The sequence below is a fragment of the Lathyrus oleraceus genome, chromosome 4 (assembly GCF_024323335.1).
Source record: "Lathyrus oleraceus cultivar Zhongwan6 chromosome 4, CAAS_Psat_ZW6_1.0, whole genome shotgun sequence".
In the NCBI taxonomy this organism is placed as follows: Eukaryota; Viridiplantae; Streptophyta; class Magnoliopsida; order Fabales; family Fabaceae; genus Lathyrus; species Lathyrus oleraceus.
The window spans coordinates 248,703,956-248,731,873 of NC_066582.1; the positions used below are offsets into that span (position 1 = coordinate 248,703,956).

General features: G+C 35.7%; 1 protein-coding gene and 1 long non-coding RNA gene across 3 annotated transcripts; both read left to right on the top strand.

Annotated features, from left to right (window-relative positions):
• The first annotated feature begins 329 nt into the window (after nt 1-329).
• On the top strand, nt 330-928 carry LOC127074886 (defensin Tk-AMP-D6). Its single transcript, XM_051016298.1, has 2 exons — nt 330-478; nt 663-928. The coding sequence occupies exons 1-2, from the start codon at nt 418-420 to the stop codon at nt 833-835; spliced, it is 234 nt and encodes a 77-aa protein (XP_050872255.1). The 5' UTR covers nt 330-417; the 3' UTR covers nt 836-928.
• A 20,589-nt stretch (nt 929-21,517) lies between these two features.
• On the top strand, nt 21,518-22,231 carry LOC127074888 (uncharacterized). Of its 2 annotated transcripts, none has more exons than XR_007786129.1 (3): nt 21,518-21,681; nt 21,772-21,922; nt 22,020-22,225. It is a non-coding gene; the product is annotated as an uncharacterized LOC127074888 (long non-coding RNA). The 2 variants fall into 2 exon arrangements; XR_007786128.1 differs by having other exon boundaries at nt 21,527-21,681; nt 21,760-21,922; nt 22,020-22,231.
• The last annotated feature ends 5,687 nt before the right edge of the window (nt 22,232-27,918 follow it).

The following is a 27,918-nucleotide window of genomic DNA, read 5'->3' on the forward strand; positions in this document are numbered from 1 at the left end:
TATATATATATATATATATATATATATATATATATATATATATATATATATATGTATATATATCAAATTCATGATAGTGAAAACGTGTATCATGTATATTTATCTTAAATAAGATGAGACTCACATGTATTTCACTTAATAAGAGATTGAATATTAAAAAAAAATGTATATTCTAGACACTTTCAAAATATTTTATATTAAAATTTATTTTCTTATTTGACTAAATATATTCTTTTAAAAAATCATATATATATTAATTGTAATTTAGAAAGTTATTTATTCCCTATTTAAGACCTTTCTTATCCTCTTAATTATCAATAAATAAAAGAATTTTTTTCCCTATTTAAGACACAATAGTTTCATTTTCATTTTATTTCAACACTATATCATTTTTTTCTTTAAAACTAAGTCTTCTACATGGCTCGTTCGTTGTCTTTGGTGTCCACCATCTTTGTCTTCCTTCTTCTTGTTGCAACTAGTGAGTGTAATTGCTTAATTAATTAATTTCATCATTTTTAAATCTCAATTAGTTATTTGTTCTGTTAATATTAACAGGTATTTTGTTTTTTAAAATTATAGAGTGATTTGATTCCTATTTAGTTAGTTACTTTTGTGAAAGTACTATTATTAACGTGTGTTGTTGATTTTTGTTAAATGGACAGAGATGGGCCCGAGTATTGTGGCAGATGCAAGGGATTGTGAGTCACCAAGTCAAATATTCAAAGGATTGTGTTTCACTGACACCAATTGTGCTAGTGTGTGCCATACTGAGGGTTTCCCTGGAGGAAAATGTAAAGGCTTGCCTAAGAGATGTATTTGCACTAAACCTTGTTAAAAAAGTTTTAGAACGTCTCTATGAGAGATGGTGGTTCCATGCCTTTTGTAATCCTATTTATTTTACAATAATATGATGGAGTAATTAATTACATATACTAAAGATTTAAATCAATATTACTAGAATATATTATATTAAACTCAACAATAACTTTTTTAGATTCGAATAAATTAAAATATTTAAATCAAACATGTAGCATAATCATCTAAACTGGTGGTCTTTTTAAAATAAAGAATATATTATATTTAAAAAGAAATGAAAACCACAAAATATAAAAAAGGAGGATGTTAAATAACACAAAAAATGTTAAACGGACGACAACAAGTATTTTACTTTTATCTCAAATATAAAAAGTAATTGTAAATGAAAGTGTTAAACAGAACACAACAAATATTTTATATTTTTAAGTGACTTTTGTATCATTTTACTAATACTAGAAAGTTTAATTAATGCTCATAACATGTATAGTCAAAATTATTTTAATATAAATGAAAACTACCATATTTAATGATCACATTCGTCAAGATAATCAAATTGCTATTCATTTTAATCGGATAATCTTTTTTAATCCAATTTTTATTAAAAGTTTAATTTTTTTTTTAAAATTCTTTTCAAAAGCATAAAATTAACATCCGTGATAGGTATATATAAGAATCTTTTTGACAACACCTCGGGTATTAACACGCCTAAAAGAGAATGTGCCATGATATTTATATTCGTTATTTATAGGGAAGGCGATAAGCTTTGTATTGGTCCTAGAAAAAATAAGACTCAACAACTAACCTATTCCTTCGTCAAAGAGTTCAATCGCGTATCAAGATATAAAAATTATAATTAGTGATCATAACAACAAGGATGCAAATGCCATACTTTTAAGGGAACCACGTGGTGGTAAAGACGAACTATCCAATTCATCGAATTTTAAACAAGCTCGGTCAGGCATGTAGGATGGTGTTTTGGCCAGTAAAACTACTAGAATATGACATCAATTTTATACCAAGAGATAACATCAAATATTAGATACTGACAAATTTCTTAGTAGAGTTCAGCTCCCTAATGGGCAAAGAGGTTCCCCACGTCTCAATGCTATCAGTAGATATCACCTCAAACCTTAGGGGAAGCGACGTCAGAGCTATGAAAATATGACATCAATTTTGTACCAAGAAGCATCATTAAATCTCAGGTATTTGCAATTTTCTTAGTAAAGTTTAGCTCTCTAGTGGACAAAAAGGTTACGTACGTATGAAAGCTGCCAATAGACGGCGCCTCAGACCTTAACGAAAGTGGCGTCAGGGTAGTAATGGAAGGCCCAAGCAACATTCTTATAGATAAATCCTTGAGTTTGAGTTCAGAGCTAGTAATAACCAAATTGAATACAAATCCCTCGTCGCTAGAATGAACCTCACTATAGAAATGGTTGCTTCAAATCTAAGAGCACTGAAATATTCTCAATTTATTTCCAATCAAGATATTAGTGAGTATTATACAAAGGAGACATAACTCGTCAAATACCAAAAGAAAGTAAGACTTAGCTAAACATTTCAAATTATTTGAAATAGTTCATGTACCTAGAGAGAAGAATGCCCAGGAAGATCTTTTATCAAGGCTCGCCAACGCTAAGAACCCATGCTACAACATGACAGTGATGCAAAAGACCTTTTCCATTCCTAGCACATGGAATAAGGAATTCAATGCCATATGTGTCGTCGACGCCCCAACCTAGATGGCCCATTTAATACCCTACCTAACAACAAAGGAATTTCCTTCAAACAAGGTCGAAGGGAAAAAGATCAGAAGGTTTGCAACAAAGTATACCATGGTAAGAGTAATGTTGTACAAGATGAGAAAGGCTCCCCCAATGCTTAGATGCTTAGGTGAGAATTAGTCATAGAGGTCCGTGAAGGGGTATGTGAGAGTCATATTAGCGGGTGATCCCTCACTCACAATATACTTAGTGCATGTTACTATTGGCCAAACTTGATGTAGGATAACATAGAGTTTTTAGAAAATGGGATAAATGTTAGAGAAACTCTAATTTTCACTATGCACCCACTGAAATTATCTACTTTGTCATATCTCTCATACCTTTTTATCAATGGAGTGTAAACATTTTGGGTTTCTTCTTCTTAGTGCCAAGTCAGTTGAAGTTCTTGCTCATGGGGTTGACTACTTCAAGAAGTAGACAGAAAATGGGGTCATTTCTAAAATCACATCTAAGAGAGTACATTGTTTATATTGAAAGCATAACAAGGAACTTAGTTCGCCAACTCAACAATGGTAGAATTTCTAAAATCACAACAATTAGAAGTTCAAACGAAGTTCGTTTTAGTTTTACACCCACAAGCAAATGGGAAGGGGGAATCGAACAAAAAAGTGTTCCTCAATGGGATAAAGATGAAGGTAGATGATACCAAGGATATGTGGGTCGAAGAGTTGCATTAGATATATTATCTCTCCATGATTGTATTTAATGTGACATTTTCTCGTCTAAGGGGTATAGTCGTATTTAATAAAGTTTCTAATAAAAAGCTAATTCTAATTTTAAGTATTTTATAAAGTTTATAAATATAAAGTAAATAGTAGCAAAAGTAATGAAATACTTAACAAAAAAATTATGAAAATTTATTTAAATTAAATTCTCATTCTATGTTTTTAAAAAACACAATATAAATAAAATTATAAAAAAGAAAAGAAAAATAGTTGAAAACTAACATTGAGAAATTAAATTCTTAATCATATAAAATTGTTGCTCTCGTCGGCCACATATGTTATACTCTTCCTTCTCCATGTTCAACTTCTCAATGTTAGTTTTCATCTATTTTTCTTTTGTTTCTTCTTTTTCAATGAAATTTCTTCTAGTCTTGTTAAAAAATAGTTTTGATGTGCGTTTGAGTTGTGAAATATATTAATTTATGTGTATTGAAACTTTTTTTTGTCATTGTTGTATTTTATTTTTTAAACTTTCAAATCTTGTCCCAACCTATTGATGTCAAGTGCCAACTTTTATATTTGTTAGTGAACTTATTTCAGGATGCAATAAAAATCATGTCCTTTTTTCATATGAATCAATAACAACTGATAAGTTATGTGAAAAGTAGAACATGAAATTGATTATATATAATATATTATATGAAAAAATAATAGCATAAAATACATTTAAAAATACGATAGCAAAAAATACACATATAAATATAATATTTGAAAAATAAATTGTAAGCTGATCAATTGAAACAAACCAAATCGGTGAGTTTGATTTGGTTCCATTTTTGAAAAAAAAATTAAAAATTAAACCAAAGCAAACCGATAGAGATATCATCGATTCAAATATTTTTATTTATCAAAACCCGGTCCAAACCGAACCGATAAACCCCTTAATAGGAGTCTTGTTTTAGATTGTTAAAAAAATAGATTTTTGTTGTATTTTTAAAAATGATTTTTATAGAAACAATTTTAAAGATATTACAAGATTTTTTTATTTCTTTTTTCTAAATTAAAAGACTAACTTTGACATCTTATAACATAAACATATATTATTGAAGATCAAAACATAGTCGAAATCGTAACTTTAAAAACAAATGTATCTAAAAATAGTTTTTATGAAAAACTATTTGAAATAACTTTAAAATTAAGTGATTTTTTAAAATTTTAATATAAAAAAAAAGTTCCAATAAAATAATCAAAATCTAATATAACATTTTAAAAATAACTATTCAAAGCAAATATTCATTTGAACCTATTCAATTATAATGTTCTTGGGATAATATTGTATTTAATCTTTTCTTTCTTAATATATCTTTACTCTAATTAGTGGAATTGATTAGGATATATATATATATATATATATATATATATATATATATATATATATATATATATATATATATATATATATATATATATATATATATAAAAGAAGAAATTTAATAAATTTTAATTAATTTTCCTTTTTGGCTCCACTTTCTAAAAGGAGTGCTCTTGCTATTTTTAAAGGATTTTATTATGTTTTTAAAAATAACTATTCAAAGCAAATATTCATTTGAACCTATTCAATTATAATGTTCTTGGGATAATATTGTATTTAATCTTTTCTTTCTTAGTATATCTTTACTCTAATTAGTGGGATTGATTAGTATATATATATATATATATATATATATATATATATATATATATATATATATATATATATATATATATATATATATATATATATATATATATATATATATATATATATATATATATATATATATATATATATATATATATATATATATATATATATATATATATAGATAGATAGATAGATAGAGAGAGAAATTTAATTAATTTTCCTTTTTGGCTCCACTTTCTAAAAGGAGTGTTCTTGTTATTTTTAAAGGATTTTATTACGTTGATAATAGATCTTGGTGACTCTTATAAGACCCATTTATTTTAATTTTTAAAAAAAATGATTTTTATAGTATTATATATTTTGTAAAGAGGTCAACAAGTTGATTCTTAGAATCAACAAAGAAGGTTTTGATAGTTTCGATGGTAATCTTCTCCCTAAGAAAGTATCATGTGGCTTTTATATGATTTTCTCTCTCTTAAAACACTGAATTGTAAGAGAGATGCAAAGGTGACTGGTTGTTGTTAGTGCTTGAAGTACTTAATAAGGAGAGAAAGAGAGAATAAGGAAATAATGATTGTAGTATTGAATTGAATTAAATGATAAAAGTAAATTACAAAGTGTCTATTTATGTACATCTAAGTAACTTGACTACTAAGTAAAATAACAAACTAATAACAAAGCCTAAATCCTAATTAGCTCTGGGCTTAGGCCACACAATTCAACTTGGATTATACCTAATATCTCAACATACCTCCCTATAATCTAAGTTGTCGAAACATACTAATCATTGTCGGTCTGTACTATTTCTAATTTCTTTCTCAACGTTAGGAACCTGTATATCTTCAATCATTTAGTGAAAATATCGGCCAATTATGATTCACTTGAGCAATGCCTTACTTCAACTTCACCTTTATTCACCTTCTCACTTAAGAAGTGAAATCTATCTTCTATGTGCCTACTTCTTCCATGCAAAACTGGATTCTTCGCAAGATTTATGACTGACTTGTTGTCGATCTACAGTACCAGAGGTTTCTTCACTTCAACCTCGATCTCTTCCATTACAAATCTGATCCAAATTGCTTGACACGCATCATAGGATCCTACTATATATTCATCCTTCTACGATGACAATTCCACCACAAGTTTCTTTCTCGAGCACCATGAGATTGGGGCACCAAATACTTGAAAGAAATATCCAGTAGTGCTTCTTCGATCTTCCTTATCTCCACACCAATCAACATCCGAATAACAACTAACCATATCTTATTTTTTTCAGAGTCTCTTCGAAATAAAATTCCATAGTTTGTCGATCCTTTTAAGTATCTCAAGATTCTTCTTGCAGCCTTCATGTGTGACACCTTTGGTTTACTCATATATCTGCTCACTAATCCGAATGAGAAACATATACCAGGTCGACTGTTGCACACATGTCCCAGCGTTCTAACAATTTGTTTGAACAAAGTTGCATCGACTTTGTCTTCCTCTCCATGCTTCTCCAACTTTAAATTTGGATCAATAGGAAAAGATATAGGAGACGAATCATCAATCATGAATCTCTTGAGTATCTCCTTGACATTATTTCTTTGATGTAGCACATACTTTGCTTCGACATTTCAAATTCCATGCCTATGATGTGTTGGTGTAAGCCCTAGAGGCCAATACTTTTGGTACTTGTATCGAATTATTTATTAGTAATAAAAGGTTTTTTATTTATTATGTTTGTTTAATAAAGTCCCTAGAATAGTTAGTCTGTTTAATGTATCAAGTGTGACTTAATCATGAGATCCCATTAAACATAAGGACACTATTCTTAAAGTATCCGTAGTCGAGCTTTGTGGTAAAGTGGGATAACATTCAAGCATTAAGACTATTATGTATATAGACTAATGAGCATATCTCATGGATCATGGATAAGGAGTTATCAAGTCTTAAACATAGGTATGAATATTAAGAGTAATATTTATACTTGATTGACCCGCTATGAGAATACTATTTAGAATGTTATGCAAAGTTTCATAAGTTATTCTCATGGTGATAGTGGTGTATACCACCCTTCGACCTGAAACCACTATGGACCCTAGTGTTGGTGTAAGCCCTAGAGGCCAATACGTTTGGTACTTGTATCGAATTATTTATTAATAATAAAAGGTTTTTTCTTTATTATGTTTGTTTAATAAAGTCCTTAGAATAGCTAGTCTGTTTAATGTATCAAGTGTGACTTAATCATGAGATCACATTAAACATAAGGACACTATTCTTAAAGTATCCGTAGTCGAGCTTTATTGTGAAGTGGGATAACATTAAAGCATTAAGACTATTATGTATATAGATCGATGATCACATCTCATGGATCATGGATAAAGAGTTATCAAGTCTTAAACATAGGTATAAATATTAAGAGTAATATTTATACTGGATTAACCCGCTATGAGAATACTATATAGAATGTTATGCAAAGTGTCATAAGTTATTCTCATGGTGATAATGGTGTATACCACCCTTCGACCTAAAACCACTATGGACCTTAGATGTAGAGTCGAGTGCCTTATTGCTGATCAAACATTGTCCATAATTGGATGACCATAAAGACAGTTGATGGGTACTCCACAAAGCATGCTGAGGGACATGAGTGACCTAGATGGAATTTGCCCATCCTGTGTAATAGGATAAATGTCTTTGGGCCTAATATTGAACTGGACAATGATGACACGGTATATGCCTTTTGTTCAATATAGACATAAGGGCAAAAGGGTAATAATTATACACATAAGTATTATCACAAAAAGGATTTTTCAGATCACATGACATTTTCGTGTCTTGGGTAGTAGTGATGTGTTGCTAGATACCGCTCATTGTTTATTATGTTAAATATGTGATTTAATATAATTGCTAATATCGCGAAAACCTACAGGGTCACACACAAAAGGACGAATTGATGAGATATAGAGTAACTAAGGAACACTGTAAGGTACGGTGCACTTAAGTGAATTGTAGAACATCGTAAGGTACGGTGTACTTAAGTAGAATACAAAATATGGTAAGGTACCACACGCTTAAGTAATTTTGGCATATCATAAGATATGGGCCACATACACTTAAGTGGGCTTTTTAGCTTGCAGTCCACACAAGTGGTTCTATAAATAGAACCCTTGTGCAGAAGCATTTGTGCAGTTTCAATTTCGTTTCTCTCTTTCTCTCTCTCTCTCTCTCTCTTTCTCTCTCTCTTTCTCTCTCACACTCTCTCTCTCACTCAAATCCTTCATTCGTAGCAGCTAGCACTGAGATTGAAGGAATCTGTTCGTGTGGACTGAGTAGAGGCGTTGTCACTGTTCATCGTTCGTGATCGCTCCGTAGATCTGCATCAAAGGTTTCAATCGCCACAAATGGTAACGATTCTATCACTGATCATGCCCATTTGTAAGGATCACTAAAGGAGAATTATTTTAAAATTATGTTGCATTTTGGATCGCCCTTCTCCTTCACCTAGATATAGAGTCGAGTGCCTTATTACTGATCAAACATTGTCCGTAATTGGATGACCATAAAGACAGTTGATGGGTACTCCACGAAGCATGTTGAGGGACATGAGTGACCTAGATGGAATTTTCCCGTCCTGCGTAACAGGATAAATGTCTACGGGCCCAATATTGAATTGGACAAGGATGACACAGTCTATGCCTTGTGTTCAATATAGACATAGGGGAAAAGGGTAATTATACACATAAGTATTATCACAAAAGGATTTGTCAGATCACATGACATTTTTGTGTCTTGGGTAGCAATGATGTGTTGCTAGATACCGCTCACTAAAAGGACGGATTGATGAGAGATAAAGTAAATAAGGAACACCGTAAGGTACAGTTCACTTAAGTGAATTGTAGAACATCGTAAGGTACGGGGTACTTAAGTAGAATATGAAATATGGTAAGGTACCACGCGCTTAAGTGATTTTGGTATATCATAAGATATGGGCCACGTACACTTAAGTGGGCTTTTTAGCTTACAACCCACACAAGTGGTTCTATAAATAGAACCTTGTGCAGAAGCATTTATTCAGTTGAAGTTTCGTTTCTCTCTCACTCTCACTCAAAGCCTTCATTCGTAGCAGCTAGCACTGAGACTGGAGGAATCTGTTTGTGTGGACTGAGTAGAGGCGTTGTCACCATTCAACGTTCGTGATCACTCCTTAGATTTGCATCAAAGGTTTCAATCGCCACAAGAGGTAACAACTCTATCATTGATCATGCCCATTCGTAAGAATCACTAAAGGAGAAAATTTTTAATTTCCGCTGCGTTTTGGATCACTATTCTCCTTCATGATGTATGACAACTTTCCTAGATCCGACATTTCAAATTCCTTCTTCACCAACTCTTTGAACTTTGAAAAGTTATTCAAGTTATTTCTAGTTACTAGCAAGTCATCGACATATAAGAAGATGATTGTTATATCTTATGCCACAGCCTGAACATAGACACCTTACTTAGATTTTCATTTGACGAATCCCAATTCGACCAAGTATGAGTCGATCTTCTTGTTCCATGCCCTAGGTGTATACTTGAGACCATAAAGCTCTTTGTGTAACTTGTATACTTTCCTTGCTTCCTCTTGAATCACAAACCAGGAGGTTGTGTGGCATATACCTCTTCATCTAAAGGTCCATTCAAAAATGGCGACTTCACATCTAAGTGAAATATCGACCATCCTTGCTTACATGCCAAGGCTACCAATAGTCGAATAGTTTCCAATCTTATGATAGGTGCAAAGACTTTAGAGTAGTCGAGTCCTGCTCGTTGAATAAATCCTCGAGCTACCAATCTCTCCTTATGTCTTGTTATCGACCCATCAACATTGTACTTCAACTTTAACACCCACTTCAATTTGATAGCTTTTGTAGGTGTTGGAAATTCGACCAACTCCCATGTGTTGTTTCTTTTGATTGGTTGTAACTCTTTGACCATAGCAGACTTCCACTTCATATTCTTTATAGCCTCGCTATAGTTGATTGGTTCAGCACCTTCAAGTAAAGCAAAATTAACTAGTTCTTCATCTGTTATAACTTCATCATCACCAACCACTTCATAGTCTTGAAGTCTTGTTGAACAAGTTCTAGTTCTTTAAGGTTTCGGACTTGTGCTATCCATAACCTCTCCGACTTTGACTGTGTCAGATATGTCAATAATAACTTCGACTTCACCTAGAATGTCAATAATATCTTCGACTTCAACATCATTACTTGCTTCGTCGAAATCATAGATCACCAATTGCTTGTCAATTGTATTACTAGAATTCCAATCCCATGCATAACTTTTATCAATCATAATATCTCGACTTATCATATCCTACCAGAATCATACTGTCGCACCTCGAAAAATGAGAACACGACTTAAGCGAAACGCAATCGCACACTCGTAATGATGGACTGAACAGAGTTGCCACCGAACTTTATTTATTCCTAAAAAGGAAAGGGGAAATATCGATAAAACCCAAGAAAAAACGACAATGATTATAGGTCGTCGCAACCAAATCAGGGTTCGGGAGTCGATTACGCAAGGGGAAGGTATTAGCACCCCTCACGTCCGTTGTACTCAACGGGAACCATTAGGTCAGTTGTGTGCGTTAATATTAGTTTGAAATGTTAGGCTTTTCATTTTATTAGGTGGGAAAGAAAGAATAAAAGAGAGGAAAATGTTTTTTTTTTGGATTTTTGACGAAGGACAAAACCTAAGTTTTTTATTAGTGGGCCTGACAAGATTTACAAATCCTGCTCCTACGTATCTCAACAGAGAAATCAAGGCTTACGTAGTTCTGGGTAGAAAAATGTTTGTTTGTTGGTCAATTTTAGCGAAAGCTATATTGTATTAATCGATGAAAACATTGTTTTACCCAAAACAGATGAGGAGCGGACGTATACCACACATCGAATGGATTTACAAATCAACATTCGGAAAAACGTCACTTATCTCGACTCAACAATCGGGGCCGAAACATTGTTTTGCATCACCTTAAGATAATATGTCTTTCGTTTATGAAAAAAAAAAATTTTGATTAATCGCACGGCGGCGAGAAAAGAGTTTGATTGGTTGGATGTATTTTTGAGTAATGGCGAGAACTTGGATGAGCGAGATATCCATCTCGAATCCTAGTCTCAGGAGTGCACGGTATACACCATGTTCCATTTCCATCTTACTGGAAAAAGTATTTAATAAAGATTAAGTATTTTGAGGTTTGATTGAGAAAGGGGTTTGAAGAAACCGCATTGACAATTTTAGACGATGGCGAGAGCTAAGATAGGCAAGGCATCCACCTTGAATCTTAATCTCAGGAGTGCACAGTATACACCATGTTCCATTTCCATCTTTATTGAAAAAGTGTTAAGGTAGGAATTAAGTATTTTTTGAGTTTGAAAGACGAGTACTTATGACCGGCAAGCTCTTACAGCTTGGGTCTAATACTCGGGACCACGTCTGGATATTCCACACAGGTAGTCTATTTCTTCCAATATTGCTAAGAAAATGGTTCGAATACTTACGCATGTTTTGGAGGGAAGACGAATATTTATGGCTTGCAAGCTCTTACAACTTGAGCCTAATATTCGGGATTATAACTGGATATTCCATCCAGGATAATCTTTTTCTTCAAATTTTATTAAGAAGATGGTTTGAGATATTTACAGGTGTTTTGGAGAGAAGACGAATATTTATGGCTTGCAAGCTCTTACAGCTTGAGCCTAATATTCGGGATTATAACTGGATATTCCATCCAGGATAATCTTTTTCTTCAAATTTTAATAAAGAAATACGTTTGAATAGAAGGATTAATGGGAATGTTTGAGGTGTTGGTCAATTAAATTGATGTGGCGCATGAGTTCGTGGAGAATATGTCCGAAAGTAAGTCGGACGAAATAAATAGATAAATAAACAAATTATTTACAACACATTAAAAGATTAAATCGGAGAGAATAAAATTAACAAGCGTAAAAAGGACTAAATAAAAAGGTACAAAATAAATAGTAAGAAATTATAAGAGATTTAAATAAAATAGCGAGCACAAAAAATGAAAATATGAAGATATGCCATTCCCAAGTATCGAACCCATCTCACTAAAGAAAGTGAAATTGCTTCCTCTCCACTCAGCCACTTATGTTCATTTGTTACCTTAACAACAACTTAAATATATAAACAAGGATAGATAAAGATAAATTAAAATAAAATAAAACTAGAACGAGATGGTCTGTTGGGCTAACTAAAGCCCACAAAAAATGGTGAGAGAATCCCAAAGATCAACCCTAGCCGCCTGGCTGTTGGGTGGGAATAACAACACTTTAATCATCATTAATACCAGCAGACAATATGTTAATGAAAGGTTGCAAGGAAAAGCCAACGGTCATTAAGTTCTAAATAGGTTTTAATTTCTTTTAAAATAAATAAAAGAGGAAGAACTGGGAACGTGAAACAAAACTTCACAAAAGACTCGTTCATCTTCCTCAAGAAGACGAACGCGTTCTCTCAGCCTCACCCATTCTCTTGACCTCACTCATCCTCTCGACCCTTTCTCTCTCAATACTCTACTCTCACTTCACAAACAAACCAATCGAAAATCAATGAAGCAAACATTTTAAAAGATACCTGATAGGCGTGTCAACGGTAGCGGCGGCAGAGTGTCTCTTCAGATGCTGTTGTGGTGGTTCATCGGCCTTTGGGGTTCTGTGGTGGCGATCTGGTGGAGGATGGAGGCAGCCCTCTTTCGATGGAAAAATACTAGGGTTTTTCGCTATAGTAGCCATCGAAAATTTTAGGGTTTTTTCGTCCTCTCCTCAATAGTATCCGCCCCTCTCCTTTTATACTCACCATCCTAGGGTTTCTGATTTGGCTATGGAGATCAAAAGGGTATCCCTTTGGAAGTCCTTTAGGGTGCTCACAGCTTGTTTGTCTCGCTTGGTACTTAATCTGGAAAAGGTAATACAATTCATGCACTTTCTTTCCTTGAATTCGTCTTAATCCTTTTTTGGGTTGTTTGTGGAACTTTAACGCCTTGCTAAATTAATTTGTTTTTACTGCAGTGAAAATTGGTGAAAGTCAAAACTTCAATTATCACAGAGATTTTCGATCGTGATTTGGGTTGAGTGAACTGAAACAAGGTCTTTCATTATGCAGGGTAGCTTCGGTTTCTGTTTTCTCTAAAACCCTTACCAGAGCATCTTCTTGGCACTTCATGGATACATGTAAGGCGCGGTTGTGATTCTTCCCTTCTTTGGGTAGCTCTTCATTGTTGAAACTTAGAGTGTTGCAGGCTGTGATATTGGCGACCACCCCATCGAATTGGCCAACCGTTATATCTTGGGTAACATGAGCTTGAGCAAGCACTTTCAGTAGAGCCTCCCTATGAGCTTTGGAATTTAGAAGCAAAGACAAGATAAATATTTTTGACGGTGTCTAATGTAACTGATCAACTATCTTGTAGTCGCTTTTCTTTATTATTCTTAGAAATTCACTCGCTTCATCTGCTTGCACTGCCGGCTGTGCCCCTCCATACTCAGGGGTAGGATTTGCAGTTGCAGCTTTCCTTGTTGGTTCTTGTGGGTTTATATTAATATTGGGAGTATAAATCTGACCACTGCGGATCATTCTGCTCGTCCCAGCGATGTTAGTGATATTGGTGTCAACATTCTCCAAGCCTTTCTCACCTTCGACATCTTTGGGTTCTTTATCTACCATTCCATCTACCACCGTTATGTCATATTTCTAGGGTACCGCCTTGGTGCTTTCAAAAGGAAAGGGGGTAGGCATACAAACTACCACGGGTGATGGATGAACAACATATTTTCCGTGATAAGTTATCTCAACCGATTCTGGTAGATTGAAAAAGGGTTCAATGACTGAAACTTCCTCGTTTGTTGTAGGACCACAAACTTGCAAAACACCTTGATCCATCAAGTTTTGAATATTGTTTGTACCACTTTACATCCTCTTGGATGAACGACACATTCTTCACAATTGTCGTGGCGTGTATTAATCAAACTAGCTCCCACCAATCCTGCATGAAGTGCTAGCAACAGAGTTTTAACATTTTCAACATTTTTGATTATACAAACATCAGAAGCATCCTCGATGGCATTAGCATCACCATGCGCCGGCAGAAGGTTACTTTTTACGTTGGGTCCAACATCTCGGAATGAAAGGATCTTCTTCTCAACCAGCTCTCGCACAATATGCTTCAAAGCATAACATCACTCTAAATCATGTCCAGGGGCACCCTCATGGAAAGGACAATGTGCATCTGGATTGTACCATGGAGGTAAGGGATTTGGTGGAGGACCCAAAGGTCTGGGAGTCACCAACCCTTTTCGTAGTAACGATGGGTACAACTTAGTGTACGTCATAGGGATTGAAGCGAACGGAAGTCTACCTCTTTGTACCCTATTTTGATTTAGAGGATTTTATGGACGGGGAGCCTGTGCCCTTGGTTGTTGATAAGCAGGTGGCGTGGGTGCTTACTGGTATACTGGTGATTGTTGAATAAGTTGATAGATAGGAGCTTGTGATTGGTTGAAATTTGGTGTGACTGCTGCCACATACGGTTGTTGAACATACTGCACTGGATAAGTTGGTTGCTGCTGAGCAAATTGATGCTGCTTCTTCCATGAAAGACACCTTCTTTGACTGGTTGACACTGCATTTGTTTCACCCTCTTTCTTCCTTTGAAAACTTCCGGGGAACTTTTTGGCATTATTACCAGATGTTTCAGAGGTGGTTATCATTTTTCCATTCTTCAATCCAAGCTCAACCTTTATGCCCACAGAGACCAAGTCATAGAAGTTTGCAGATACACTACTCACCATCCTTTCATAGAACATAGGTTTTACCGTATCCATGAACCAATCTGCTAACTCCTTCTAAGCAAGGGGTGGTTCGACTTGCGAGGCCACTTCCCTCCATTGTTGTGCATATTCCTTAAAAGACTCGTTATCTTTCTGGGACATGCTGAGCAATTGCCTCCTATCTAGGGCCATATCCATGTTATACTTATAATGTTGGATGAAAGCATCAGATAAGTCTTGGAAACAACGAATTCTACTTTGATCAAGGCTTAAGTACCACTTAGAGGGAGCACCCCTCAAGCTGTCTTGGAAGCAATGTACCATAAGTTTATCGTCTTCTACGTGCGCAACCATTTTTCGATAGTACATAATAAGGTGACTTTTAGGACATGAGTGGCCCTTATACCTATCGAAATCCGGGGTCTTGAATTTTGCAGGAATCACAAGACCTGACACTAAGCACATCTCCTTAGCAGCAGTACCAAAAACTTGGTCACCTTCCATAGCCCTCAATCTTTTCTCAAGAATCTGGAAATTCTCTTTCATCCCTCTTATGTCTTCATGCCTTTCATCATCTTCGTCCGAAAATTTCGGAGCATGTTGATGATCCTCAAAATAAGGTTGCACGTGTGCACGAATGAGAGATGGTGCGAACGTGTGGACCACTGGATGAGTTTCATTGATAGCTGGTAGAGGAACCGTCTGCTGAGTGGATTGTACAAAACCAGGGGCGCCTTCACCTGTGGGTGTGAAACCGGGAGGTAAACCATAGACTGGCCATGTGGTTGGTACTGTCCTTGCAGGTTGGGGTTCAATCGTAGGACCGGCGATTTCTGAAACGACCGTCGTTTGGGTGTCCAACTTGGCCCTAATGACTTGTAGTATCTCCATGACTTGACCCATGTTTCCTCGTAGGTCTTCGAGTTTTGAGCTTACTCTCTCCAATTCTTGTTCTTGATCTGCCATTCTTTAACGAGCGATGGCTCTGGTGTAGTAGTGGTGTTGAGGACTCAGTGTGGAACTGAAGAAGATACAAGAATGAGTTTTTTGTTTTGAAGAATGACATGAGTGCATGTTATGGGTGAATTTTGTGCATAACTCTTAGTTATCTTTATTATTTATTCCAACAATGTTAGAATATAAGAATAACACGTAATAATTGAGACCCAAAATAACAACTTCCATTTAAAATCAAATTCAAATACAAAAGATTTAACTTCAATTACACATGATTCGAATACAAAAAGATTTAAACACCAACAATTCAAATTCAAGTACAAGTAAACTTAAGCTCTGTCTCAGCTCTTATGATCGTAGCAAGATCTGTGGTGAGCTCCTTTATCATTTTATTGATAAACTTGATGAAATTGAAAACTTGAGGAGGCGTGTTTTCTGGACACATACACCAATCCGCTTCCTGGAGTTTTTCTGGGAGTTCCAACATGTTGAGGTTGACAAACCTAGCTAAGTTGCGGAACTTGCCATTCCATTCAACATAGAGCTCTTGGAGTTTATTGATGACTTGTTGGTCTTCATCTAAAGTTGTTATAGCTTCTCTATACAACCTTTTCCAGTATACACAGTCATTTTTTAGGAGCAAGTAGGCTGCATCACCTTCTTGGCTCTCCAAAACTGCGAACCTCCTATTAGCTTCTTCCAACTGGTACCTGAGACGGTGACAGTTTCTTTCAGCTTCTTCCTTTTGGAGTATCTCGCGAGATAACTTTTCCTTGCATTTCTTCAGAGTGTCCCTCAGTTCACGGATCTGTGCCTTAAAGTCGAGCTTAATTTCTTTCTTATCCATAAGAGAATTATCCAACATTCTCCCTAACTCACAGATCCTATACTCAGCTTTCTTGAGCTCTTCCTTCCTGGTTTGGATCACTGATGTGGAACCTATAAGGATATGATCAAGATCGTCCTTCTGGTCTTCCAATAGCCTGGCTCTCTTGTTACTATCCTCAAGTTCTTGGGCTTTCCCCTTACGTTCCTCTTTCAAATTCTGATTTTCCAAGATAACTCGGTTCATCTGAATCCGTAATTCAGTATTCTCCAATTCGAGCTCCTTAACCTTAGTAGTGAGTTTCTCCATGTCCTCAAGGAGTATGGGCTTGGGCTCAAGAGTTTTGGGAAAGGTTGAAGCCTTTACGATAAATGGCAAATGGATTTCCCCAACTATTTCTTTCACCCATCGAGTGTAAGGTTCTCTGGCGAGAATGTTTCTTTTTCCAAACTCTTTACCCTTCCTAACAACCTTTAACCAAGCCTTTCGTACTGCTCTTACATCAGGATTGCTTGCTTGGATGTTAAAGAGCACAAATGGCTGTAAGTCCTTTGCGTCAGGAGGACCATCCATGGAGTAACCGTCTTGCATTCGAGATAACATAGGGTTATAGTTGATGCAACCCTTGGTACCCAACAACGGTACACTAGGAAATTCCCCACAGCTGACTATAATGTCTGGGGTTTCCCACTCTCGGATATACCATCTGATGGAACTTGCAGTGAGAGAAGCTAATTTTTTAGGAGACTTAAGTTCTTTTGCCACAAAAGGGCCTTCTTCAGGCATGTGTTGCATGAACCAAGTATAAAGCAAAGGAGCACAGCACAACAAAGTTCCACCCCTCTTTTCATGTCGAGCGTGAAGGGCATGGTAAATGTCAGCTAAGAGAAAAGGTACTGGATTGCCAGAGAGAAAGACTTCTATGGCCATCCGATCCACAAATTTTTCAACATTTGGGAAGAGCACAATCCCATGGATCAATAAAGCCAACACAGCATAAAATGTATTCCAATTTCCACTTTTCTTGAACTTCAGAGCTAAATCTTCCAAAAACATCGCGGCAAAACCTTCGCAACCCCCTTTTTCAACCCAATTGTCTCGAACAGTCGGGACATTGATACTTAGGGCTGAAGCTATCTTCTTTGGGCCCATCTCTTCTTCGAGCTTTGGAAATGGATTGAAATCCTTCAATTTGAGACCCACGATCCTCTCAACTTCTTCCAAAGTAGGAGCTAGTTGGAAATCAGCGAATGTGAAACAGCGCAGAGGTGGATCATAATATTGTGCCAAAGAGCCGATAATTCCATAGTCAACTTTCTTAGTCAGAAGACTCAAAATTTTCCCATAGTCTTTTCAGAACTCATCACGTCTGCTGAGAGTCAAATCAGAGATCAAACCCTTCAGACTGTCCAGCTTAGGTTCCTTGTACTTAAGTGTGAAAGTGTGTCTCCTTGAAGTTGTCATTTTCAAGTTCTCAATTCCTGAAACAAATAAGAGACAACTAAGAGCTTGCTTTTTATGATGTTGATGCAATGTATGTGTATGAATGTGATGCATTTTTTGTATAAGTTCAATAGGCTTAAGGCATGGATAAGTCTGATTGCTTTGTATAGAATATGGTTCTCACCAGGTATGATCTAAAGTTTCAAAAAAGTTCCTAGAGTCATGGATCCATTAGACTGTTTGCTACCTGCGGCAACTTACTTGTCGGGCATCAACTCCATCTAAAGAATCTACTCTAAGTGAGGTTCTCTCATCGATCCAATGAGAAATTCAACTCGCAGACCCATGCTACGCAACCATCTTTCCTAGTTGGACAAAGAACTAAGGTTCTACAAAAGGTTCTCAGAGTCATGGATCCTAAAGAAAATATCGAAGCTTACGGCAACTTACTTGCCGAGCAACAACATCCTCTCAAGAATCTACTCTAAGTAAGGTTCTCGCACCGACCCAACGAGAAATTCATCTCGTGGACCCGCACTACTCAACCTCGTCCTATCTTATGTTTTTACTCGAGACTCGGGTAAAAAGTCTTTTCCACAAGGTTTGCAATCAGAGTACCTCCAAGTACCAAAGCATAATCGAACTAATACAACAAATTTATATCAATATGACAATAAAGATAGCAAAATCAAGAAAGAAAATCCACACAAATAAACAAACAAAGGCACACAAACGTCCTAATTAGGCTTGACTCACTTAGGGAAAAGCTCCCCAGCAGAGTCGCCATCTGTCGCACCTCGAAAAATGAGAACACGACTTAAGCGAAACGCAATCGCACGCTCGCAATGATGGACTGAACAGAGTCGCCACCGAACTTTATTTATTCCTAAAAAGGAAAGGGGAAATATCGATAAAACCCAAGAAAAAACGACAATGATTATGGGTCATCGCAACCAAATCAGGGTTCGGGAGTCGATTACGCAAGGGGAAGGTATTAGCACCCCTCACGTCTGTTGTACTCAATGGGAACCATTAGGTCAGTTGTGTGCGTTAATGTTAGTTTGAAATGTTAGGCTTTTCAATTTATTAGGTGGGAAAGAAAGAAGAAAAGAGAGGAAAATGTTTTTTTTTTATTTTTGACGAAGGACAAAACCTAAGTTTTTTATTAGTGGGCCTGACAAGATTTACAAATCCTGCTCCTACGTATCTCAACAGAGAAATCAAGGCTTACGTGGTTCTGGATAGAAAAATGTTTGTTTGTTGGTCGATTTTAGCGAAAGCTATATTGTATTAATCGACGAAAACATTGTTTTACCCAAAACAGATGAGGAGCGGACGTATACCACACATCGAATGGATTTACAAATCAACATTCGGAAAAACGTCACTTATCTCGACTCAACAATCGGGGCCGAAACATTGTTTTGCATCACCTTAAGACAATATGTCTTTCGTTTATGAAAAAGGTTTTTTTGATTAATCGCACGGCGGCGAGAAAAGAGTTTGATTGGTTGGATGTATTTTTGAGTAATGGCGAGAACTTGGATGAGCGAGATATCCATCTCGAATCCTAGTCTCAGAAGTGCACGGTATACACCATGTTCCATTTCCATCTTACTGGAAAAAGTATTTAATAAAGATTAAGTATTTTGAGGTTTGATTGAGAAAGGGGTTTGAAGAAACCGCATTGACAATTTTAGACGATGGCGAGAGCTAAGATAGGCAAGGCATCCACCTTGAATCTTAATCTCAGGAGTGCACAGTATACACCATGTTCCATTTCCATCTTTATTGAAAAAGTGTTAAGGTAGGAATTAAGTATTTTTTGAGTTTGAAAGACGAGTACTTATGACCGGCAAGCTCTTACAGCTTGGGTCTAATACTCGGGACCACGTCTGGATATTCCACACAGGTAGTCTATTTCTTCCAATATTGCTAAGAAAATGGTTCGAATACTTACGCATGTTTTGGAGGGAAGACGAATATTTATGGCTTGCAAGCTCTTACAACTTGAGCCTAATATTCGGGATTATAACTGGATATTCCATCCAGGATAATCTTTTTCTTCAAATTTTATTAAGAAGATGGTTTGAGATATTTACAGGTGTTTTGGAGAGAAGACGAATATTTATGGCTTGCAAGCTCTTACAGCTTGAGCCTAATATTCGGGATTATAACTGGATATTCCATCCAGGATAATCTTTTTCTTCAAATTTTAATAAAGAAATACGTTTGAATAGAAGGATTAATGGGAATGTTTGAGGTGTTGGTCAATTAAATTGATGTGGCGCATGAGTTCGTGGAGAATATGTCCGAAAGTAAGTCGGACGAAATAAATAGATAAATAAACAAATTATTTACAACACATTAAAAGATTAAATCGGAGAGAATAAAATTAACAAGCGTAAAAAGGACTAAATAAAAAGGTACAAAATAAATAGTAAGAAATTATAAGAGATTTAAATAAAATAGCGAGCACAAAAAATGAAAATATGAAGATATGCCATTCCCAAGTATCGAACCCATCTCACTAAAGAAAGTGAAATTGCTTCCTCTCCACTCAGCCACTTATGTTCATTTGTTACCTTAACAACAACTTAAATATATAAACAAGGATAGATAAAGATAAATTAAAATAAAATAAAACTAGAACGAGATGGTCTGTTGGGCTAACTAAAGCCCACAAAAAATGGTGAGAGAATCCCAAAGATCAACCCTAGCCGCCTGGCTGTTGGGTGGGAATAACAACACTTTAATCATCATTAATACCAGCAGACAATATGTTAATGAAAGGTTGCAAGGAAAAGCCAACGGTCATTAAGTTCTAAATAGGTTTTAATTTCTTTTAAAATAAATAAAAGAGGAAGAACTGGGAACGTGAAACAAAACTTCACAAAAGACTCGTTCATCTTCCTCAAGAAGACGAACGCGTTCTCTCAGCCTCACCCATTCTCTTGACCTCACTCATCCTCTCGACCCTTTCTCTCTCAATACTCTACTCTCACTTCACAAACAAACCAATCGAAAATCAATGAAGCAAACATTTTAAAAGATACCTGATAGGCGTGTCAACGGTAGCGGCGGCAGAGTGTCTCTTCAGATGCTGTTGTGGTGGTTCATCGGCCTTTGGGGTTCTGTGGTGGCGATCTGGTGGAGGATGGAGGCAGCCCTCTTTCGATGGAAAAATACTAGGGTTTTTCGCTACAGTAGCCGTCGAAAATTTTAGGGTTTTTTCGTCCTCTCCTCAACAGTATCCGCCCCTCTCCTTTTATACTCACCATCCTAGGGTTTCTGATTTGGCTATGGAGATCAAAAGGGTATCCCTTTGGAAGTCCTTTAGGGTGCTCACAGCTTGTTTGTCTCGCTTGGTACTTAATCTGGAAAAGGTAATACAATTCATGCACTTTCTTTCCTTGAATTCGTCTTAATCCTTTTTTGGGTTGTTTGTGGAACTTTAACGCCTTGCTAAATTAATTTGTTTTTACTGCAGTGAAAATTGGTGAAAGTCAAAACTTCAATTATCACAGAGATTTTCGATCGTGATTTGGGTTGAGTGAACTGAAACAAGGTCTTTCATTATGCAGGGTAGCTTCGGTTTCTGTTTTCTCTAAAACATGCTTCAAAATTTCTCTACTTGCTCAGGCTTGGTTTCACGGTGCGCCGGCTAGTGAATAAGCTGTTTTACCAGGTTAGTATTGGTCTGAGTTTTAACTCGCTTCAGTGGCCTGAAAACAACATGGTTGGACCAACATTTAATGAATTTCAGCGTACAATGCAGGCTTGCTCTCATCGTCAACCAAATCCACACCAAAAACCTGAGATTGAATTCGTCAAAGCGATGAAATATACTCTTGTCTGTGCGAACATCCAAAAGATCAACATTGAGGTTGTATCCGGTCAAATCCAAACTCTCAACAATTTCTTTCAAGGTCAGATAAGTCCCATCTCGAAATATTACGACCTCATCAGGTTCTTTCCTCAGTTTAGATTTTATAAACCTTTACAAGATGTTTCTGGTTCATGCAGGCTGAGTGGTGGACATGAGTATTAACCTTCCTAAAACTGTAGAAACCAGTGGAAGAATTGCTGCAAACTGTGATCTTCTAATGTTAGGCCTTGGATGTAGATTCAAAATCCATATCAACTTAATCACCAATGAAGCAAAGCCAAATTGAAATGTTGTAACTGTTGCCGGAAATGGATAGACTTTTAGAACCTGTTTGTTGTAAATGTCGAAGAGATACCAAGTAGCAAACACGAAACCAAGTTGTAGAGATCGAACAAAACCAGAAGGTTGAGTTGGTTCAGTGTTAATGACCAACAACTAATTTATTCTATCATTTGTAATGCTTGTCTCTTGTATAGGAGTTGTTGCATTATTATTGCAGGAGGATGTGTCTAAGTTCACATACTAGATGACTTGGTCATCTACGTCAACTGCTTCAGCAGGGTTACTCACCCTAATTCGATTCCTTTTCCTTAAACGCTGAAAACCTTGTATCGTTGTGTACTGAACTTTGAACTCCATTTCTGTTGAATCTGTAGGTAAAGCTCTCCGAGATTAAAGTTGCTGGTTTTTACTGCATGCCATGGGAGCCAGAGGAGTAATTGTAGACAAGTGGTCTATAAGAGTTCTTTGGGCTTGTGCTATTGGAAGTGCTGTTAGCCTATATATGGTTGTTGTAGAAATACAAAAACAGAATAGGTAGAAGATGTTGGCTGAAGGCTTGAATGGAATAGATTTGGGGGAAAGGAATGAAGATGCTTAAGATGTGTCAGACTCTTTTGAATACTTTTTAGTATCATTTAGCATATTTTCATATGAAAATAATAGTTACGGATCGCTTTTTTCCATTAAAACATTAAATCCATTGACGTTAGTATCTTTCTGATAAGATTGAATCCTTGTGTAAAAGGTTTATGTGTTAATGTCTTTCAGACACAACGCCTATGTTGATCTTGTAAGATCTTTGGTGAGGGCTTTCCCATTTTGATAAGATCCAACAAAGTGGAATATAATATATTCTAGAAAGTTTAAAGTTTTGAGTTGTTTTGGAACGTATTTGTGACATGAGAAAGTCACAGTCAACTTTGTTGAGAAATATATCTATTTATTCAAACAAGTTTCAAATTTGATTCTTCTGTAATCCAGCGTCCTCCATTGATTCTGAACAAATCATTGTTCAACTCTACAAACCGAGCACGGGTAGGTGGCTCAGAGAAATCAACTCCATCAAAAAGTGATTCAATTTCCACACGGATCTGGTGCTGGCTACTAAGAGCTTTCTTGGCACGCTCACTCTCCCTTCTCAGCTTTCCAAGGTTTATTATGATCGAAATGGGTAATTTCCTCCTTGTAATTAAAACTTGAGTGCCATTTTTGTAAATCATGTATGTTTTGGACAACTATTGATTTGTAATGAATATGACATTGATATAAATGAAAAATTGGTGTTTCTCATTAGCAAATCAAAAAAATCTTTCTTTGCATTTTAGAGACCTTATGTATGATGAATTAGTAATATGCTATGTAAATGGTGGACCATGATTTATAAATGAATGAAATAAACAAAACATGAATGAGGATGTGGAAATTCTTGGATATGAATGAAAATTTTCCAATGTAATGAAGAAATATGAATGAAAATATGAATATGAAATGTAGAATCTCGAATGTGAAAAATGGAGAATATAAATGTGAATGAAGAAATATGTATGGAATTTCTTTGAATTATGAATGAATGAGAAAATGAATATGGATGATGACCTAATTTAATGTTTTGTACTTTACATAGGAATTCATTAAAAGTGTGGGTGAGAACTAAAAAATATGTCAATGAAAAATGAATGGTCACATGGATGAATAATTGTAATAAAAGATGAATAATGTTTTATGAGGGAGACAAAATATGGATTGAAATTGGACATGAGAATGAAAGTCATGACATTCCAACTGATTTTGTCAAAATGTAACAAACATCTAAAGCCCAAATAGAGAGGTAAAACTCTAATAGTCATGGAATGGTAAGTAGCGGCAATGTCTAAACAATCCGTGTAGGTGGATAGATTCATGACCAGATGAAATGGTCATGAGGAGGAAAGAAAATGAATGATTGATGGAAAAAATTTCAGGACCAAAATCAGGGTGACACATACATTCACTTTTGTCATCAAGCTTGCTTCTTCTTGCATCAGGAACATGCTTGTAACACATAGAGCCAAACACCTTGAGATGACTTACTAATGGTCGTCTATCATTCCATCTTTCTTCAGGAACCTTGTTCTTCAGCTTCTTGGTAGGGAACTTCTTATGTATATAAATAGTAGTTGAAACAGCTTCACCCCATAAGGATTTTGGAAAATTCTTCTGCTACAGCATGCATATCGCCATGTCCAATATGGTAATGTTTCTTCTTTCTTCTATTCCATTATGTAGAGGAGTATAAGGAGAAGTTACCTCATGATCAACATAATATTCTTCACATAATTCTTAAAATAGCTTGGATGTGTATTCTCCACCTCCACCTGTTCACATAACCTTGATCTTCTTTTCACTCTGGTTTTCGACAAGCATCTTGAATCGCTTAAAGATTTCAAATACTTCGTCCTTTCTCTTGATCACATGGATCCATAACTTGTGACTAAACTCATTGACAAATGAAACAAAATACCTGTTTTCACCAATGGTATGCTCCTCAAAAGGACCACATACGTCTAACTGTACAACTTTGAGTATGTAGGAGGATCTCATTGGCATAGTCGAAATGAAAGAATTCCTGGACTGCTTTCCGACTATACAACCTTCATATAGTTTGTTGGGCATCTCAAGACTTGGTATACCAGTTACCATATCTTAAGTGGTCAGTTGATTGAGAGACCTAAAATTCATATGGCCAAACCTCAGATGCCACAACCAACTATTTTTATGGTCGCCAATTTTTTTCAGACATTGTACCTCGATCGAACTGATCATGGTCTTAAATGTTCTATTCTTCGACAAAGGAGATTCCAAGACCAAGTTATTATGGATGTCAAAAAGTTCTAAGACTTCATCTTTCATAACCACTGAGAACCCCTTTACGACTAGTTGTCCAACACTTAGCAGATGACACTTCATTCTAGGGACACATGGTACATACTTGATCAAGGCTTTCACTCCATTACTCTTTTCAATAACTATGTTTCCAATACACTCATCTTGCAACACGCTATTATCATCAAGTTTGACCTTGCTCTTCTTCGACTTGTAGAAATCTACTAACCATACTTTTCAACCAGTCATGTGATTCGAGCATCCTGGGTTGAGGAACCAGGTCTTGGATTCGACATGGTCATCTGCAACTGCATCCATAACCACCATATCATCATAATCATCTGAGTATTGACGTGCAAGGTTCTCTCCTTCTTCCTTTCCTTTTATCGATCCCTTTTCTTTTTTGTACCAATAATGCCTGGCTAAGTGACCCCGCTTTTCACAGTTATAGCACTGCACACCTTTTTTCTCTTCTTTGTCTTTTTGATAGGAATTTCCTTCTCCTCTTTTCTAGGATTCAAAAGCTCTATCGTCGACCTTATTCTTGTGAGGATTCGACCAAGACTTCTTGCCTTGAGTCTTCTCGATTTTGCCTTTGAACTTGTTGGAACAACCATTCTTCTTCCATGACTGAGCATGTAGTGCTTGTATTGAGTCTTGAAATCCTTTCCTTTCTATAATCCTAATCTCATTCGCCTTAAACGAACCAACCAAATCTTCTAGTTTTAGGGTTTCAAGATTGTTAGATTCTTGAATAGTTACGATAACATGATCAAAGTGAGAGGTCAACGTACGCATTACCTTCTCAACTATCATTTTATCAATTAGAGTTTCACCATAACCCTTCATGAGATGGATGAGTTTCTTCACCTTTGACTCATAGCCTGCAATATTTTCTTCTTTTCCCATTAACAACAATTCATATTATCGTTGCAAAGTTTGCAACTTGACAATCTTGACTTTCTCGTCTCCTTCATAGTACTTGACAAGAATATCCCATGTCTTCTTCGATGATTCAACATGATAAATTCTATCGAAATTAGCCGCATCAACCGTCAATTGGATGTAAGATGCCGCCTTGCATTCCTTCTTCTTGGCATCCTTGTGAGCGATTCTCTGTGCGCCGATTGCATCTTCACCAACCGCGTGAACACCATTAGTAACCACTCCTAGAGTTTTATGAAAGCCAAATAGATATTGCATATGTTTTCTCCATTGAATCCAATTTTTGTTGTCAAGAGTTGGAAGGGAGTGTGGTAAATTTTCGTTACCATTCATTGCAACAATTGATCAACAATAACCCATGATCCTGGAAACACGGTCTCTGACGTGTGGTTCTTAAAAACATGATCAAGAATATAATCAGAGCTCTAGATACCAATTTGTTAGTGCTTAAGACACTTTTAGTGAGGAGAGAAAGAGAGAATAAGGAAATAAGGATTGTATTATTGAATTGAATGAAATGATAAAACTGAATTACAAAGTGTCTATTTATATACACATAAGTGACTTGACTATTAAGTAAAATAAAAAGCTAAGTAACAAACCTTAAACCCTAATTAGCTTTGGGTTTGGGCCACACAATTCAACTTGGATTATATATAATATCTCAACAATTGTCACATACAAGTTTCATAGGGTCGACTTCACAAAAATGTAGTTCTTGTAATAAATTCTTTAACCACAAGAGCTTGTATGTGGCAATGACCATAACTCAATACTAAGCTTGTGTACTTGATCGAGAAACAACCGTTTACTTTTTGCTCTTCCATGAGATCAAATTTGCACCAATAAAAACACAATAACCTGATGTAGACGTTTATCACTTGTATCTATTGCCCAATCAACATCTAAATTGTTATCACAAGGAGAGTATAAGATTTAACTTACAACACTGACTGAAAAAGATATATTGGGTCTAGTCAAGGTAAAATAATTCAACTTCTTACAAGTCTTTGTATCTACCTGGATCAGTATATGGCTCCCCCTGATTAGGAAGAAGCTTGATATTATGATCCATATGAGTGTCAATCGATTTGCGATATGTAAGACCTGTTTCTTCTAGAATATCAAAAGCATACATCCTTTGAGAGATAAGAATACATGACTTTGATTAAGCTACCTCAATCCCCAAAAAGTAATAAAGAGGACCCAAGTCCTTAGTTTGAATATTCTGAAATAAGTGTTGTTTACCCTCAGAATCATCACATACAATTATAATGTTGTCAACATAAACCATATATATATATATATATATATATATATATATATATATATATATATATATATATATATATATATATATATATATATATATATAATAAGGAGCATTCGGTGAAAACAAAGTGATATGATTCACTACGGTTCATCCCAAATTGTTGCAGCATTTTACTAAATCTTCCAAACCATGCTCGAGGTAATTGTTTCAAGCCATACAAAAACTTGTGCATTTTACATAGCCGATTATACTCCTCCTAAACAATAAACCCAAGAGATTTATCCATGTAAATATCTTCTTTCAAGTCACCATGCAAGAGTGCACTCTTGATATCTAATTGAAATACAGGTCATTTTTTCATGGTAGCCATGGCCAGAAAGAGACGAACATATTCCATCTTTGCAATAGGAGAAGAAGTATCACCATATTCTTGACCATGAACTTGAGTATATCCCTTTTCCACTAGACAAGATTTCAATCAATTTACCTATCCATTAGGAGCCACCTTAACATTAAATATCCATCTACAACCAACAACAAATTTCCCATAAGGGAGAGGAACAAGATCCCAAGTGATTAGGTTCTAGAGATGACATTTCAGCAAGTATTATTTGCCTCCCATTTGGATGGGATACTGTTTCTTGAATACTTTTAAGAATAGAAACAAATGCAAG

Bases quoted from the DNA above. Each gene is read 5' to 3' on its own strand.
- LOC127074886 (XM_051016298.1), top strand. From the start codon at position 418: ATGGCTCGTTCGTTGTCTTTGGTGTCCACCATCTTTGTCTTCCTTCTT. The intron at 479-662 runs GTGAGTGTAATT...TTAAATGGACAG, and splicing joins CCTTCTTCTTGTTGCAACTA to AGATGGGCCCGAGTATTGTG.